This window comes from Balaenoptera acutorostrata, chromosome 11 (genome assembly GCF_949987535.1).
Source record: "Balaenoptera acutorostrata chromosome 11, mBalAcu1.1, whole genome shotgun sequence".
In the NCBI taxonomy this organism is placed as follows: Eukaryota; Metazoa; Chordata; class Mammalia; order Artiodactyla; family Balaenopteridae; genus Balaenoptera; species Balaenoptera acutorostrata.
The window spans coordinates 59202262-59221304 of record NC_080074.1 but is presented as its reverse complement, the minus strand read 5'-3'; the positions used below and the strand labels follow the sequence as shown (position 1 = coordinate 59221304).

Sequence of the window (19043 nt, the reverse complement as noted above, 5' to 3'; positions counted from 1 at the left end):
TTCCTTCTAGAGTATTTTTAATTTCAGTAATTGTGTTGTTCATCACTGTTTGTTTGCTCTTTAGTTCTAGATCCTTGTTAAATGTTTCTTGTATTTTCTCCATTCTATTTCCAAGATTTTGGATCATCTTTACTATCATTACTCTGAATTCTTTTTCAGGTAGGTTGCCTATTTCATCTTCATTTATTTGGTCTTGTAGGTTTTTACCTTGCTCCTTCCTCTATAACATTTTTTTGTCATTTCTTTTTTTTTTTTTTTTTTGATGGGTGGTGCTGTCTTCTTGTCTTACTGGTTGTTTGGCCTGAGGCGTCCAGCACTGGAGTTTGCAGGCAGTTGGATAGAGCTGAGTCTTGGTGCTGAGATGAGGACCTCCGGGAGGCCTCACTCCGGTTGATATTCCCTGGGGTCTGAGGTTCTCTGTTAGTCCAGCGGTTTGGACTCAGTGCTCCCACCACAGGAGCTTGGGCCTGATCTCCGGCCTGGGATCCAAGATCCTGCAAGCTTTGTGGTGCGTTTAAAAAAAAAAAGGAAGAAAGAAAGAAAAAAGGAACAGTACAATATCAAAGAATAAAAAACAAAATAAAATTAGAAAGATAAAAAATATATTAGGAAAAATAAAACTGTAATTGAAACAACTGCAACATGGTAAAATAAAACCACAACAGACAAAAGAAAAAAAAAGGGGGGGTGAACAAGCCAAAAGGAGAGAACAATAACAAAGTATAAAGAATAAAATAAAATTAGAAAAATAAAAGATTTAATTGGAAAAATAAAAATATAAAAGAATGAACACAATAAATTAACAACGTAAAACAGAACCCCAATGTAAAAGTGGAAAAAAAGAAAAAAAAAAAAAAAGCCTTGGCTATGGGGTGGAACTTAGACAGGGACGGAACTCAGGCAGGGGTGGGGTTTAGGGTGGGGCAGGACCTAGGCAGGTTGGGGGTGACGTTTGAGCACGGTGCGGGGCCTCTGCTTAGGACCTGCCTGCGGAAGGGGAGAGGCAGCACGTCAAAAGGAGGGCCTCTGGAGTGTGGAGTTCTGGAGTGTGGAGTTCCGGAGTCTGGAGGTAGGGCGCTGAGTGAGGGTGTGTGGGTGGGGTTTAGGTCCAGCGCATTGGCAGGGGTCTCAGAGGGTGTCTCCGAGTGTAGAGGTGGGGCCCTGGGTGGGGGTGTAGGGGCGGGGCTTGGGCTCTGCGGGGCACGAGGGAAGCTCCGAGGGCAGAGGATTAGGCCCGGGAGCCCAACAGGCTTCCCGGTGCCTAAGTGGACAGGGAAAGCACTGGCCCCGTTCCTTCGTGCCCCTCCCCCACCGTCTCCCGCAGGGTCTCCCCATCGCCACTGGACCCCTAACCGTGGGGGGTCCCGCTGGGTGTAGGAACTCCTCCCCTCCGCCAGCCACCCCTCTGGGGTGCTGGTCCTGGAGGTCCGGCCTTTACTTTTGCTCCCCCTTCCCTCCCTCCCACTCCCTCAGGACCCGTGTGGCTGGAGGGGGCCTCAGTGGGCAGAGGATCAGGCCCAGGATCTCAGCAGGTTCCTGGGGGCCCAAGTGGGCAGGGGATACATGGCAACTCTCCCTTTTGATACTCTGCCCTCCCAGTGGTTCCCCAATTTCCCCCTTCGGGCGTGGGAATCCCTTGCCCTCCCCCAGCCGCCCCTCAGGGGCGCCAGTCTCGTCCGGCCACCACTTCTCCTCCTCCTTCGCTCCCCCAATGCCCCATGTCCTACCCAGTTGCTGGGGGTTCCTCCCATCCCCTTAGGTGTCCATGGTCCCCCACTGGTGCCTGGTAGGCGCCCTAGTTGTGAGGAGATGCGCATTCCGCATCCTCCTAGTATGCCGTCTTGACTCCGCCCCCGCTTTTTTTTATAAAGTTTTTTTTTTTAATTTTATTTATTTTTGGCTGCACTGGGTCTTTGTTGCTGTGTGTGGGCATTCTCTAGTTGTGGCGAGCAGGGGCTACTCTTTGTTGCAGTGCTTGGGCTTCTTGTTGTGGTGGCTTCTCTTGTTGCAGAGCATGGGCTCTAGGCGCGCAGGCTTCAGTAGTTGCAGCACAGAGTCTCGGTAGTTGTGGCTCTCGGGCTCTAGAGCTCAGGCTCAGTAGTTGTGGCGCACGGGCTTAGTTGCTCTGCAGCACGTGGTATCTTCCCGGACCAGGGATCGAACCTGTGTCCCCTGCATTGGTAGGCGGATTCTCAACCACTGTGCCACCAGGGAAGTCCCTCATAGATTCTTAGAAGTGGGGGGCCTCAGGAGTCATCTAGGCCTTTCCAACCCCCGTCACTGACCAGAAACCTCTGTGCCATCAATTGACCAGAGTGTTTATAGACCTCTGCTGGAACAGGTTATCTTTGAGGCCCTTTGAGACTATTGGGCTCTTGTATCGACAGCTTTAATTGTTGGAAAAATCCTTTCTCATACTGAGTTGAAATGTGCCCTGTGTAACTTCTGCCCTTTGGTCCTTGTACTGCCCTCTGAAGAAATGTTGGCTGAATTTATTCCCACATGGCACCCCTTCAGATACTTGAAGGTACTGTGGCCCTAGTTAAGTCTTTTTTCTCTTTTCCAAATCTACAGATCCCTTTCTTGCTTCCTGTGGAAAATAGTCCTGAACCGTTCTAGTCACCTTCTTCTATGGAACAGCTTGGATTGGCAGGTCCTGTTTAGAGTATGGTACTCAGAATGGGACACTATTCACAGACCAGGACAGACAATAGTGGGCCTACCTACTGCCTTCCTCTAATCTGGATACTATGCTGCTGTTTGTTTCTATGGATATTGGTCCCAAATTTCCTCAGTCTTTTGGGGTGTGTGTGTGTGTGTGTGTGTGTGTGTGTGTGTGTGTGTATTTATTTATTTAAAAACATAAATTTATTTATTTTATTTATTTATTTTTGGTTGTGTTTGGTCTTCGTTGCCGCACGCAGGCTTTCTCTAGTTGCGGCAAGCAGGGGCTACTCTTCGTTGCGGTGCGTGGGCTTCTCATTGGGTGACTTCTCATCGCAGAGTAGGGGCTCTAGGCGCGTGGGCTTCAGTAGTTGTGGCATGCGGCTCAGTAGTTGTGGCTCATGGGCTCTAGAGCATAGGCTCAGTAGTTGTGGCGCACGGGCTTAGTTGCTCCGCGTCATGTGGGATCTTCCCGGACCAGGGCTCGAACCCGTGTCCCCTGCATTGGCAGGTGGATTCTCAACCACTGTGCCACCAGGGAAGCCCCTTGGTATATATTTTAATACATTGTGTTCAGTCATTTAACTGAAAAGCATATTTGATGTTATCTAAGATGTTTGGAACTACCCATTTTGGTATTTCTATCAGTGTTTCATTTCATTAAAGACTTGCTTTTATGTTAATTTAAGCTTATCTTTTCATATTCATTTTTTATCATTTTTAAGATAGTATTACTTTGCTAAGATTTGTGAGGTTTTGTTTGATAATATCTTATACTGCTATTTGGATAATTTAATTGGTGCTCTTTTTTTCCAATTACCATATGTAACTGAATCAATATCTTTCTAGATCCATATGTTAAACTGCTGCTTGATGCCATGAAGCATTCGGGTTGGTAAGTGAATCTTTTTGAAGTGCTGCTCTATATTCTGGCTGCTGAAAACAAAAAATCCCCACCAAAACTGGAAGTACTTCAGATATTTCACTTCAGGCCACAAAGCCCTTTCCATATGGTAGGTGGTGGTGGTTGGCTGCACTCTCTCCAGGCAGGCCTTGTTCTCTCTGGACCTCTTCAGCCCTAACTCCACATCTCTGGCTCTACTATTCACCTCAGGTATTTCGTAAAGACGATACTTAAAATCTTACTTGTAAGTAATCACCAAACCTGTTTTTTCCACTATGCCAGTCTCAGCATTATCCTTAATGGAGAAGAAATCTCAGCTTGTTATGCATGTAGAAGCCTTCCAGGTGTTGTTTAACTTTGAGGAGATCGGAAGAAGTGATTTCTGAGGTCCACTTCTTAACATTCTGGCCCAAGGGCAGAAGCTCCAGCATATTTCCAATATGGTCTTAATTAGTTGATCAAATTCTTTATGGAATCATAGCGTAGAATTTGAACTAGGATAGATTTTGCAGAGACAGTTTCCTTATTTACAGATGAGAGAACTGAGTCCTGAAGGTGTTGAGTTGCTTTCCCAAGGTGTCCTATGTGGTAGTGATGGAGAGATGTGTCATCCGGGTCTCCTGGCCCAGGGCTGTTTCCCCTGTGCCCCATGCACACTACTTCTGGACGTTGTCTTTTTAATCCATTCTTACCTTCCAGCGCTGTTAACAAAGAAAGACACTTTTCTTGTGAAGACTGTAATGGAAATGTCAGTGGAGGTTTTGATGCTTCAGTGTCTCAGGTAGGCGGTCTACCAAGTTGTCTTCTTTCCTCCAGTTCTCCTGATGTTTGCTGATTGCCTTCTACGTGCTGGGCATTCCATTTGGTAGACTTTGCGTAGAATTCAAAAAATGAGTTAATTGTGGTCCTTACTCTTAAGGTCCTTACATCTCACAGGGGAGACAAGACAGGAACGCAGAGACAATGATAAAATTTGAGGCGGGTTAAACTGTTTGAGGTGGGTGTGGTTACCACAATGGGACAGTGATGTGATTGACTGAAAGATGCCAACAGATTCAGCTAGAGGATGTAAAGGCTCTTCAGGGGCAAAGAAGACAAAGACTGTTGCCAAAAGCAGGGGTAGCATGAGCAAAGGTGACGTGTTGAGAAAGCACAAGGTGTATTTGGGGAATGGCATGTTGTCTAGTTCAGCTGGAGGGCAGGAATGCATGGGGAATGAGGAGAAATAGGATTGGAAAGAAAGATAGGCTATATGGTGGGAGGCTTTGAATGCCAAGATAGAGTTTCACCTTTACACAGTGAGAAGTGATAGATCTTTGAGAATTTTTGATGAGGACAGTGAGTTTTCTCATCTGTAAAATATGGGTAATGATTGTATTTATCTTATAGAATGGTTATGAGAATTAAATGAGATTTCTCTTGTAAACTACTTATCATAGTAAGCAGAGCACTTAAGTCAATAAATGTTGTAAGTTTTAAGTCAATGGGGGGTTTTGACAGTCTTGAGGTGGTAGATGGATATGTCATGTGATATGAGGGTAGATAAAAGTGTTATAAGTCACTGTTTCCATCATGAATATATAACACATTTAAGTACATTTAATTGTTTCCTGCTAGGGAATTTTATATGTATTTTAGTTATTTATAGCTGTTTCACGGTAATCATGGGAAAGAGCAACATAGCAGAGGGGTGAGATGTCTGAGTTTTGGAGTCAGATAGACTTTGAGTTCATATCCTAGTTCCCCTGCTTATTAGCTGTGGGACTTGGGCAAGTTATTCGTTTTATTCTCAGTTTCCTCATTTGTAAATTGATAATCGCAACACCTATAGCTCCCAAGATGGGTCTTGGTAAGTTCATCCTCTTCGGGGGTTAAATAGAGTGCACATTCTGAATCTTCATCTTATTTCTCAGCAGTGTTATACACAGTTGGGCACTCTTTTTTTTTTTTTAATTAAAATTTTTGTTGTGAAGTATCTCATTAATATAGAAGAGTAAAATACCTGTATGTACACTTTCAGTCATAATAGTAAAATGAACATCTATATAACTACCACCCAGATTTGAGAAATAAAACACTGCCAGGACTTCAGAAGCCTGTGTGCCCCTCTTGGGTCACAACCCCCTCGCTTCCTTATTCTGACTTCTGTGATAACCATTCCCTGCTTGTCTGAATGGTTTTGCCATCTATGTGTACAGTCCAACAATGTGTTTAGTTTCCTCCTTTTAAGCTTTATACTTGGGGTCACGTGTAATACTTTGTCATTTTATGAAATCATACAGTCTTTGTAACTTAATTCTTTCGTTCAACGTTGTGAGATTCTTCTGTGTTGTTGTGTGCACCTCTGGTTAATTTAGTTTGTGTTGTATATTATTCCCTTGTATGTCTGTAGTAGAGTTTACCCTATCGAGTATTGATTGTTTCCAACTTTATTATTATTATAAACAATGCTGCTGTGAATATTCTTCACCTTCTCTCCCAGTGCTCGTGGGCAAGAGTTATTCCAAGGTATCTGGCTAGAGTGGAGGTCATATCACATACATACACTTGACTTTAACAGCTAATGCCACTTTCTTGCCATGCTTTCCAGTATGCAACACTCTTGTGGTTGCTCCTTTGCTAACTTAGCTTCCTCTACCAGCCCTTAAATGAAGTCCCTTAATCCTTGGTGTTAGAGCCCCTTCTTTTCTACTCTGCACTCTACCAAGGGGATCTCATTTATTTTGCTGGGTCAGAGCTTTCTCTTGAACTCCACATCCATATAGCCAAGTGTTCACTGAACACCTACACTTGGATGTCCTAAAGGCACCTCAGACCTGACATGTCCAAGTTCAAATTGATTTTTACCATCTCCATCCCCACCCAACCTGGTCTTTTAGTTTTGCATATCTCGGTGAACGGTACCACCATCCATCCTATTACCCATGCCAGAAATTTAAGGATCATCCTTGATACCTCTGATTCCCTTCCCATATTCTATCCAACACCAAATTTTGTCCAGTCTACCTCCTAAATACCTTTTTAGGCTCGCACCATCCTAGCTCTGGGACTATTATCTCTTGCCTAGAATACTTCATTCGCCTTCAACTAGTCTCTATGCATCCAGTTTTGATCATCTTTTGTTTATTTTTCCAACTGTGGTCAAAAGGATTAAAACAAAATAAAACACCCCCCCTTTTCACTACTCCCTTTCAGTGACTTCCCACTGTTGTCAGGATAAAGAGTGATTTGGCCCCTGCCGACCTCACCAGCCCTATCTCATGCCTACTGCCTCCAACTTTGTGCTTCGTACTACAGGCTTGCCTTCAACTTCTCAAACATTCTTTTCCTTCAACCCTCCCCCTACCCTTTGCCTATGTTGTTCTCTGTCTGGAATGCTCCCTTCCCCTCTCCTCGAATTTAACTCCTGTTCATCCATTAGATCTCAGTTTAAACATTCCTTCTGCAGAAAAGCCTTTCCCAACCCTGCAGACCAGGTCAGGGACTCTCATTGTATGTACTCGTGACAACCTGGGTTTTTCTTCATGACAACTGTCACTGCATGTGTTTAAACATTTTGGTAAATATTTGATTAATTTCTGTCTCCATTAGTAGATTATAAATCTCTAGTAGGTCTTGATAAATATTAGTTGAATAAATGAATGTTGAATGAATGTATATAAAATATCTGGGACATGTCCCAGTGTCTGGCACACAGTAAGTACACAGTAAGTGGGGACTATTATTATTAGGACCCCTCACGTCTTTATTATTCTTATAGGGTCCTGCTCAGTGTGCTGCTGGCTCTTTGCACTTCTTTCTGAAGCTCTTTCTGAGGACTTTTCCTGGCAATTCTAGTAGAATGGGACAGTGTGGTCATTCATTGTTGATTCATTGCTTATTGAGAAACTTGATAAGAAACATTTTACACATGTTCTCATTTAATTCTCACAATTCTAAGAGGTAGGTACTCTAAGTCATCTCCTTTTTTATAGTTGAGGAAACTGAGGCACAGAAAGCTTAAGAAACTTGCCCAAGGTCACTGACTTAGTAAGGAGTGGGGCTGGAATTTGAATCTCCCTGCTTCATTCCAGGGTCCACTCTTAATATAAGACTGTGGAGTCTAAGATGGCTGGTACAGTCAACCCAGTGAGGATGGTGTGTGAGTAAATGTCCTTAAACTAAGTGCTGTGTAGTCCAGAGAGAGGAGAAGGGAGAAGTTAGCCATTGGGAAGGCTTCATGGAGCATGTATGGTGAAGACCGAGCCTTGATGGAGGGGTGGGTGTTGGGTCGATAGAGTGGGTGAGGCTTTCCAAGCAGTTGAGCCCACTCAGGTGGGAGAGAAGATGGAATCTACAAAGTGAGAGTAGATCTTAGAAATAACCGAACTTTCCTCATTTTGGTGCTTCTTAGATTGTTTTGTGCCAGAATAATATCTGTAATCAGGCCCATATGAACAGAGTGGTCACCCATGAGCTCATTCATGCATTCGATCATTGTCGAGCTCATGTCGACTGGTTCACCAACGTCAGGCACTTGGCCTGCTCTGAGGTAAGTTTCATTGTAGAAGGTACTTTTCCCCCAAGGACACTGTTGTGTGTTTGAACATTTTATTCAAGTATGATTTATTTAAACGTATTCCTTTTCTTGTCATAATTCCACATTAGTCTTCAGTTTCCATTTTTAACTATTGAATACAATTCTTTTAGATACAGCAGGTAGACATTTTAAGTATCTTTTTAGAATTGTCTTAAATATAACCTTTAAATCCTAATAATAGTGATGACTTTTAATAATAAGCTATTTTTCCTATGGAATAAACTATATAATACAAAAAATTTATAGTTAACATTTACTGAGGGGCTGTGTGTCAAACCCTGTGCTGTTTGTGGACTCTTATTTAATATTCACAACAGCCCATTGAGGTAGATACTGTTATCCCCGTTTTACTTCTGTGAAAAGTGAGGCAGTTGTTCAGATACCATACATAGTAAGTGGCAGAGGCAGGATTACAACCAGGGTTCTTGACTGGTTTGCTGTGCTGCCTTCCATAGGTAAAGTTCCTAGCTTTCCCTAGAGTAAAACAGTTCGTTTCAAAAATACAACATAGGAAGATATTTTTTATTAAGCATTTTGGGTTGCTGTCAGAAGTACACACATATATATGCTCCTAGAAAGACATTTGTATTTCATACTTGCATTTCATTAATTGAAGAGTGCAATGTGCTGAGAAGCTAAAGAAAACTAATATAAATTTCAAGCTTATACTTGAAAACTTAGATTATTTTCTCTTTCCCTTGAAATTAATAAGCAGCCTCACTGCATCTGATTATAACTCATATTATTTGGAAAGAAGACCGAAATCTGAGCTTTTAAATATTTCTCTCTCTTGGGTGTTATGAGAATTAATGCCTGTTAGCTAGTTAAAGTGTGTTAAGTGCTTTGAGCTCCTCAGAGGAATGAAGCCATGTTATTATAGAAGTAACAAGAAGTGGGCCATTCTGATTGCAGTGAATGAGCAAAAACCTGGCCAGGTTGGCTGTAGAATCCATGTCGGTAGTTCCATGACTTTTTCACCTATTAAAGCTGCTTTTTACCTTAAAGATATAGAAAATTAGAAAATACATACTAACTTCAGGCTGTCATGTTCATAGCATGACCAGTTTGGAATGTTCTTGATTCTCTGTACCACTTAATTTTTCATAGGCCAATCAAGACCCTGGAGGGAGGGCATGAACTTACACGGGTATAAGGGAAGGTCCAAGAGAGTTTCAGTGATTTGGGCTAGGAGAGCTGGGAGGTTTGTGTGCCTAAAGTGTCTTAGGTACTGATGTATTCAGTTTTAAGCTCACATTGAAACTCAGTTTGTAGATCTTTGGAAGAATGCTTTCTTGAAGTCCTTTTGGTAATTTCTAGAAGTGTTTGTATTTTGTAGAGAGCATAATCTTTACTTTTGAGGTCCAACTCTTTGACTTTTGGTTCCAAAAGAAATTAGTTCTGTCTGTAAGACTCTGGTGGAAAGTTTTGAAAATTCCCTTTGAATAGGTGATTGCCCCCAGTGTATTTGGCGCTGCCTAGTGTAGCTCATGGATATCTGCTCTTTTTCTTAAGAATTTCTTAAGTCAATAGAGTTTAAAAAAAAATCTTACAGGTACTCTGTTCTCAGAAAAATATACCAATTTTATATTCTTTTACAATTAAAAAAATCAGTTGATATAAAGGTATAGAGCACAAGTGCTTATTTTCTTTTTGTTTGCCTTCTGTCTTTGTGATAGGTTCGAGCTGCTAACCTTAGTGGAGACTGCTCACTTTTAAATGAAATACTCAGGTTACATTTTGGATTAAAACAACACCATCAGGTAAAAACTAACATATGAAATCATTTACTGTTAAGAGTGCTATGAGTGGAAATAATGAATAGAATAATGAGAAGTACATTTAGTATTTGAAATTTGAAAGAACTACTTATATGAAAGAATACAAAATGTGTATCACTTAAGCCAAATAGATGGAATTCAGTTCTGTTTTATAATTATGGGCAAGCTATGTGACTAAGTGAGAGATTTTCACAGTGAAAAGAGCTACAGTCTCACACGTGGGATACTTTTGGATGGGGGTAGATAAGGACTGGAAGTGAAATCACAGCCTGTCTTACTTTTATCCTAACAGCGCTGGACTTGTGTTTTGAAACCATCACAGTATTCTCTAGACAAAAAAGTAATACCTGTCAGCACAGAGACTGCACTGCAGTGCACTGTGTATTAGCAGACCTTTAAAGGCTATGTGACGTGACAGCCAAGCTTTGGATCAGCACAGACTTGATTATGATGAGCTGAGCTGAGAGATTTTGTAAACAAAACAAAATGAAAACTATAGGCAAATGAAAAGCTAGAAAGCTTTTTTTTTGTTGTTGTTGTTGTCTAAAAGAAACACTATTTTTTTTAATTGGGGTATAGTTGTTTTACAATGTTGTGTTAGTTTCTACTGTACTAGAAAGCTTTTAAGGTCCACGATAGATGGGCATGGGGAGAGGAAGTTTAGAACTGATGGACTGGTGAAGAATGTGAGCAGTTCTGCCCATAGCAACCAAGGGGCTCTGTGTCCACACTTAGGAGAAAGGCTGGTCAGAGCTCTTCTATGGGAAGAGGTTGCTGGGCCAATTTGTCAGGTACATGGGCATCAGGATAGCAGTTTTAACCAGATGCGAAAAGGACAGGCTTGGAACAACAGCAGGAAGGCCCTTGGTTCTCCCAAGAAAAGAGTAACTCAACTCTGGGGAGGAAGGTAGAAAGTCACAGTGAACTACGAAGAGAAATTTTGAACTCGGTGAATGGGAGTTAGTTAGAAGGCAAACCTGGGGCCTGGGAAGGGTGGCTACTCTGATAGTCTGATAGGGCTGTTATGCTTTCAGCCTGTGCCAAGTCCGCTTAGTGATGTACCCCTGACTTGTGCTGCATGTCTTCCGTGCCCTCCAATCCCTGCTCATCTGGTGCATTCAGCTCAGGCAGCATTTGAATGGGCGGTGTGTTCTGGCTCTCAGTGGAAGTAGGACATCCTACATCAGAACATCCCAGAGAAGAGGCTAATGCAGTTAAGGCATGTAATCCGGGGTCCAGAGTCTTTGAAAGAGAAATCTCTCCTCTTTTTAACTTGGGTAGCAGCAGCAGAAAATGAATAGAACTAGCAATAGGATGGAAAATACGTGGAGGTAGTGGGAGAAGAGTCCTAGAGAAGAGAGTCCCTGCTTTTGTACAGTATGTACCCAAGAAAAAAGTTGTTTGATTTTTTGTTTTCCCCTGAAAAATTAGGATGCCTTCAAATTTTGTGTGTATGTATGTGTGGTTTCCTGTTGCCTCCAGGGGAGATGCCCCTCTCGAAGGAAAAGTTATCTAGCATTGGTCACCTGAAAAGCTAAGGGAGAGAGAGGCACAGGAGTATATTTCATATTTATTCAAATTAAAAAACTCAACCAGAGCCTTATTTATAGACTTTTTTATGATTTTGCAAATTTGGAGTTATTGTTTAGCAGATACTGCCTAGAAATTATCATCATTAGGAAAGATGAGAAGAAGGGAGGAGGGGAAGGAGATCTTACTTATACCTAAATAATTTTACATTGAGCTAAACATGTTCCATAATTTAATCTTTCTTCTTTGGACTGACAGAAATTAATAAAATAACACGAGAGGAAATTAATTTTGACTGTGGTTCACACATTATATAAAATGTTACTATTTCATGACAAAATTTTCATATATTAATAAAATTAAAGCCACATACTTTTCTCCTTAGACTTGTGTGCGAGACAGAGCCATTCGTTCTATCCTGGCTGTTAGGAACATCAGCAAAGAAGTAGCTCAGAAGGCTGTTGATGAAGTTTTTGAATCTTGTTTCAATGACCATGAACCTTTTGGAAGGATCCCTCATAATAAGACCTATGCAAGATATGCTCATAGAGACTTTCAAAACCGGGATCGGTACTACTCAAATATATGAAGACGATGACATTTTATATTGCAGAACTTCAGTGATCATGAAGAAAGTATGCTTCCCAAGTGGACAAACATAAAACGTAAATGATCAATTAAATACAGAGAAGACACAGAAGATGCTGATTCTAGCATCAGAAAAAGTAACTGTGGTAAGAAATGAAACTGCCTTAAACTCCAAGGCAAAAATTGTATCTTTGTAGCTAACCATTTGGTAAATAAGGCAAATAAATTGCATTTTTAAATTTTCTACAATGTACTTGTTATTGTGTTTTATTTTTTATGATTGTGATTTGCTTTTATTACATTTTAAAACTTGATTATGAAACCTGTGAAGTATGCCCTTTATGATGTGTATGTCTTCTTTGGAAAAATGTGTATTCAAATCCTCTGCCCATTTTAAAATCAGGTTGTTTGTTTATTTTGATGTTGAGTTGTATGAGTTCTTTGTATATTTTGGATGGTAACCCCTTATCAGATATTGTTTGCAAATATCTTCTCCCATTCAGTAGGTGGCCTTTTCATTTTGTTGATGGTTTCTTTTGCTGTGCAAAAGCTTTTTAGTTTGATGTAGTCCCATTTGTTTATTTTTGCTGTTGTTTCCCTTGCCTGAGGAAACATATCCAAACAAAAATTACTAACACTGATGTCAAAGAGTTTACTGCCTATGTTTTCTTCTAGAAGTTTTATGGTTTCAGGTCTTACCTTTAAGTCTTTAATTCATTTTGAATTTATTTTTTGTGCATGGTGTGAGAAAGTAGTCCAGTTTGATTTTTTTGTATGTAGCTGTCCAGTTTTTCCAAACACCATTTATTGCAGAGACTGTCTTCCTAAATGTATATTCTTGCTTCCTTTGTCATAGATTAGTTGTCCATATAAGTATGGGTTCATTTCTGGGCTCTCTGTTCTGTTTCATTGATCTATGTGTCTATTTTTGTGCCAGTACCATTACTGTTTTGATTACTGTAGCTGTTTTAAAAAAAATCAATTAATTGTTTTTGGCTGTGTTGGGTCTTCATTGCTGTGTGGGGGCTTTCTTTAGTTGCAGTGAGCGGGGGCCACTCTTTGTTGTGGTGCACGGGCTTCTCATTGCGGTGGCTTCTCTTGTTGCAGAGCACGGGCTCTAGGCGCACAGGCTTCAGCAGTTGTGGCTCTCAGGCTCTAGAGCGCAGGCTCAGTAGTTGTGGTGCACGGGCTTAGTTGCTCTGCGGCATGTGGGATCTTCCTGGACCAGGGCTCGAACCCATGTCCTCTGCATTGGCAGGCGGATTCTTAACCACTGTGCCACCAGGGAAGCCCTGATTACTGTCGCTTTGTAGTATAGTTTGAAATCAGGGAGCTTGATACCTCTAGCTCTGTTCTTCTTTCTCAAGATTGTTTTGGCTATTGTTTTTGTGTTTCTATACAAATTTTAGAATTATTTGCTGTTCTAGTTGTGTGAAAAATGCTATTGGTATTTTGATAGGGATTGCATTGAATCTGTAGATTGCTTTGGGTAGTATGGTCATTTTAACAATATTGATTCTTCTAATCCATGCGCATGGTATATCTTTCCATCTGTTCCTGTCATCTTCAGTTTCTTTCATTAGTGTCTTGTAGTTTTCCAAGTACAAGTCTTTTACCTCTTTAGCTATATTCCTAGGTATTTAGTTCCTTTTGATGCAGTTGTAAATGGGATTATTTTCCTAATTTCTCTTTCTGGTATTTCATTGTTAGTGTATAGAAACACAGCAGATTCAACAGCATATTAACAAGACCATACACCGTGACCAAGTGGGATTTATTCCTGGTCACACACCATGACCTAGTGGGATTTATTCCTGGATCACACATCATGACCAAGTGGGATTTATTCCTGGAGTGCAAGGATGGTTCAACATATGAAAATTGATCAGTGTAATATACCACATTAACAGAGTGAAGGAAAACTATAATTTGAAAAGAAGCATGCACCCCAATGTTCATAGCAGCACTGTTTACAGTAGCCAGGACATGGAAGCAACCTAAATGTCCATCAACAGAGGAATGGATAAAGAAGATGTGGTACATATATATAATGGAATATTACTCAGCTATAAAAAAAGCATGAAATATTGCCATTTGCAGCAACATGGATGGACCTAGAGATTATCATACTAAGTGAAGTAAGACAGAGAAAGACAAATATCATATGATATCACTTATATGTGGAATCTAACAAAATGATACAAATGAACTTATTTACAAAACAGAAACAGACTCACAGACTTCGAAAACAAACTTATGGTTACCAAAGGGGAAATTTGGGAGGGGAGGGATAAATTAGGAGTTTGGGATTAACATATACACACTACTATATATAAACTAGATAATCCACAAGGACATACTGTACAGCACAGGGAACTCTAGTCAGTATTCTGTAATAACCTATATGGAAAAAGAATCTGAAAAAGAATGGATAAATGTATATTTATAACTGAATCACTTTGCTGTATACCTGAAACTAATACAACATTGTAAATCAACTATAATATAAAATAAAAATTAAATTAAAACATTATGAAAATGAACAGGCAAACCATGGACTGGAAGAAAATATTCATTTAGCTGACAAAGAACTCTTATGTGAAAATATAGACTTTCTGTAACTCAAGAATAAAAAGACAACCCAATTAAAAAATAGGCAAAACACTTAACGGACACTTTTCAAAGGAAGCTACATAATTGGCCAATAAACACATGAAAAATGTTTAATATTAATCAAAGAAAAGGAAAATTAAAATCGCAATGAGAAACCACTCCAGACCCACTAGGAAAGCAAAAATTTAATAGACTGCTGACAATATTTGTTAGGATGTGAAGCAAACAGAACTCATACATTACTGGTAGGAATGTGAAATAATACAATCAATCACTTTGAAAAAAGGTTTGGCAGTTTTCATATAAAGTTAAACATTGACCTATCCCTTGGCTCTGCTATTCCGAGCTAGGTATTTTATTTAAGAGAAATGAAAAAAATCCACAAAAAGACTTGTGCAAGAATGTTCAGAACACCATAAGTTATGTTCATAACTTATTTATAATACCTAAAACCTGGAAACAACCAAATGTCTGTCAACAGGAGAATGAATAAACAAATTGTGATATATTTAAACCCTGGAACATTTCTCAGCAATAAAAAGGAATGAATTACTGATATACACATTAAGCTAAATGAAGCTCAGATATTATGCTAATTAAAAGCATAAGATACAAAAGAGTACATACTTAATGATTCCATGTACATGAAATTATAGAACAGGCAAAACTAATCTGTTGAAAAAAAAATCGGAACAGTGGTTGCCTGGAGTGGGGGAGAGGACAAAGAATTGACTTAGAGAGAAGGAACTTTCTGGGCTGATGGATGTGTTGTATATCTTCATTGTGGTATGGGTTACACAGATGTATCCATCGTCACAGTTGTTCAGTTAGTATTTAGGCATCTCAACATACAGAAAATTTATCTTAAAAAAATAATTGAATGCCCCGTGGAGAGTGGGTGGAGGTATAGATTAAACAACATGGCAGAATGCTGATAAGCATCAAAACTGACTGATGGATACAAGGATATTCATTATACAGTTCTGTGTACTTTGTAAATGTTTGAAATTTTCCACAATATTTTTTTTAAACGGGAGGAAATGAATCAAAGATTAATATGCACTGAATTCCAAATGCTATAATTTTTAAAAAAATGAGAGCTCGTACAACCACACTGTCTTTGCTAGGTAGAAAACTGAGTGCTAAAGAATTAGAAAATTATTGTTTTGTTCATTTCTGCCCTTGGGAAAGAGAAGGAAGGGCAGACTGAAGACTGAAACAGGATAATCTTAGTCTGCAGCAATCAGACCATGCTATTTCAACTATTCAACTTCCTCTTCTCAAGGGGCTAGAGATCCAGGCAAGATATTACCAAACCTAGTTATTTGTTAATTAAACTCACTTCAGAACAATACCCTGAGTGCATAATTAATTAAATGTTAATTTGTTGATGATAATATTGCACTTGAATTTTGAAACTTTTCTGAATTAAAAATATTTGAGAAGAAAGAGCTAAGTATTCTGCTGATCACCTGCCTTTTTTTCTTACATTATTTTCTTCTTTCTCTTCCCTGCTGATTTCTGCTTCTAACTTATATAATGCAAGTGTTAGAGTTCCCAAGAGCAGAATTTGGTTCTACAGAAATTACCAAGTAGAATATCTGGGATTTTATAAGGATAATACTTTTTCAACAGTTACCAAGGCTAAGTTAAAAGGGAAAAATTAATCACGTGACATCCTACGTGTCAAGTGGCAGCTTCTCTGAGTGCTAACTGCGTTCATACTGCCTCACATCCAAGGTGGTAAAATAAGGGAGAAAAAAAAATGGGTCAAGAAAACTCTCCTAACATAATGCTTCTTTTTCTGAAGATTAATAAGTCCCAGAGTCCCACAGCAAAGGCCAAAGCTATATGCACGTACCTTTCAAATCTGGATCTGCTGGGTCAAAGGCCGACATGTCTGGAGGGGCCAGGCTGGCCACTAGAGTGGTCACTTATTAGTAGGAGGCCGTGAGGAGCCTTGTAAGCGTCAAGTGGCTGGACTCAGCATTCACTAACGGGACCACAGCTCCCCCTCATTCTCCCAACCACAGCGTAAAGAGGAGAATCAATCAGAGGGAAAAAATAGACATTGCATTAATTCAATAAATATTTATTAAGCTCTATCTACTATGTACTGATGTAGGCACTAGGTATACTGAAGTGTCCAACGTGGGTTGGATCTTTGTCATCGTGGGGAACAGCTGCACCAGAGAGGAAGTGTGGAGTTGTTTGGGGATATAACATTTGGTACCCAACCTAGAGAAGTGATATTTAAACTCGAGACCTGAGGGGCTTCCCTGGTGGCACAGTGGTTAGGAATCCGCCTGCCAATGCAGGGGACACGGGTCCAAACCTTGGTCCGGGAAGATCCCACATGCTGCAGAGCAGCTAAGCCCATATGCCACGACTGTTGAGCCTGCACTCTAGAGCCTGCGTGCCACAACTACTGAAGCCCACACGCCTAGAGCACATGCTCTGCAACAAGAGAAGCCAATGCAATGAGAAGACCGTGCACTGCAAGGAAGAGTAGCCCCCGCTCGCCGCAGCTAGAGAAAGACCGCACAGCTATGAAGACGCAGCGCAGACAAAAAAAAAAAAAAACAACTTGAGATCTGAGTATGAGGAGTTAGCAAGTCAAGGGGGTGGGGAAGGAGACTTCCAGACAAGAGGAGACCCTTTGTGTGAAGGCCTTAGAAGGGGGCAGGGACAGTGAGAGAAGGGTTGTGGAAAGGGATAATGTGGAACAAAGTACCTGGTTCCCAAGGAAACTGGTACCCAATTCCCAGGGACAGGAGAAGCTCTGTGACCTGAGTGTCAAATAAAAAAGGTAAGCAGTGGGAAAGAATGAAATATTCTGTAAATGGTTTGGAGAAAACTGGAGACCTGGAGAAAATTAAGTTAAATGCCTCACTCATTTATACCACAGTTAAGTCCCAGAGATATCAAAGATGTTAATAGAAAAGAAAGCCATAAAAATACCAGAACATGGGAGAATTTTTAACATAATCTTAGAATGGGAATGCTTAAAGTAGCATAAAAATTGCAAAACCATAAAACATGATATTGATATACTTAACAGCATTTTTTAATCTTCAAAAAATTTAAATAAAATATTTTCAACACAGTATCCTGAAAGATGTTATTCATAATGAAGTGATGACTATTTACCTCTATATAAAAAAAAAACAAAAATGAGGAAATAACATGAACAGAAAATGCAAATAGGTGCCTCTTTAAGCATAAGACTTATTTGACCTTACTCATAATAAGAGATGTGTAAACTATGGCATACTGTTTTCACCGAAGAGGTTTACAAGGGTCAAATATATACATCAAACTAAAGAGCTTCTGCACAGCAAAGGGAACCATTAACAAAATGAAAGGCAACTTACTGAATGGGAGAAAATATTTGCAAATCATATACCTGATAAGGGGTTAATACCCCAAATATATCAAGAACTCATATAATTCAATAGCAAAGCCCCGCAAACAACCTGATTAAAAAAATGGGCAGAGGATCTGAACAGACATTTTTCCAAAGAAGACATATAGATGGCCAACAGGAACATGAAAAGATGCTCCACATCACTCATCATGGAAATGCAAATCAAAACCACAATGAAATTATCACCTTACACCTGTTAAAATGACTATTATAAAAAAGCTGAGAAATAATGTGTTGGTGAGGATGTGGAGAAAAGGAATCCTCATGCTCTATTGGTGCAGCCACCATGGAAAACTGTATGGAGGTTTCTCAAAAAATTAAAAATAGAACTACCATATGATCCAGCAATTCCACTTCTGGGTATTAATCTGAAGAAAACTAAAAGACTAACTTGAAAAGCAGAAACTAACACAACGTTTTAAAGCAACTATACTCCAATTAAAAAAAAAAAAGACATATGCACCCCTACATTCATTGCAGTATTATTTACAATAGCCAAGATACGGAAACAACCTAAGTGTCCATCAGTGGATGTGGATGAATGGATAAAGACATTGTGAACAGATTGATGGCTGCCTGAGGCAGGGGGTGGGGGTGTGGGAGAATGGGTTAAGGGGGTCAAAAAGTGCAAACTTTCAGTTATGAAATAAGTCACGTGGATGTGATGTACAGGATGGTGACTATAGTTAATAATACTGTATTGCATACAGTAGTCCCCCCTTACCTGTGGGGGATATGGTCCAAGACCACCACCCCCCCATGGATGCCTGAAAACTTGTATAGTACAGAATCCTATATGTACTATGTCTTTTCCTATGCATACAGACCTATGATAAAGTTTAATTTATAAATTAGGCACAGTAAAAGGTGAACAATAATAGTAAAATGGAACAATTATAACAATACACTATAATAAACGTTATGCAAATGTGGTTTCCCTCTCAAAATATCTTATTGTAT

The 19043-nt window shown here is 40.0% G+C and overlaps 1 protein-coding gene across 13 annotated transcripts in view; it reads left to right on the top strand.

Annotated features, from left to right (window-relative positions):
- Positions 1-12292, top strand: part of ATP23 (ATP23 metallopeptidase and ATP synthase assembly factor homolog) — an 86932-nt gene extending 74640 nt beyond the window's left edge. For 9 of the 13 annotated variants that reach the window (XM_057557163.1, XM_028165869.2, XM_057557160.1 and 6 more), the window contains 5 exons: positions 3514-3559; positions 4268-4349; positions 7962-8099; positions 9824-9907; positions 11841-12292. In XM_057557163.1, coding sequence (XP_057413146.1) covers positions 3543-3559; positions 4268-4349; positions 7962-8099; positions 9824-9907; positions 11841-12044 — 525 coding nt within the window. In that variant the 5' untranslated portion in view covers positions 3514-3542 and the 3' untranslated portion in view covers positions 12045-12292. Of the gene's footprint in view, positions 1-980; positions 1070-1205; positions 2654-3513; positions 3560-4267; positions 4350-7394; positions 7511-7687; positions 7710-7961; positions 8100-9823; positions 9908-11840 lie in introns of those variants that run through there. The other 4 variants (XM_057557166.1, XM_028165868.2, XM_028165871.2 and 1 more) reach the window with 4 other exon arrangements.
- Positions 12293-19043: the final 6751 nt, after the last annotated feature.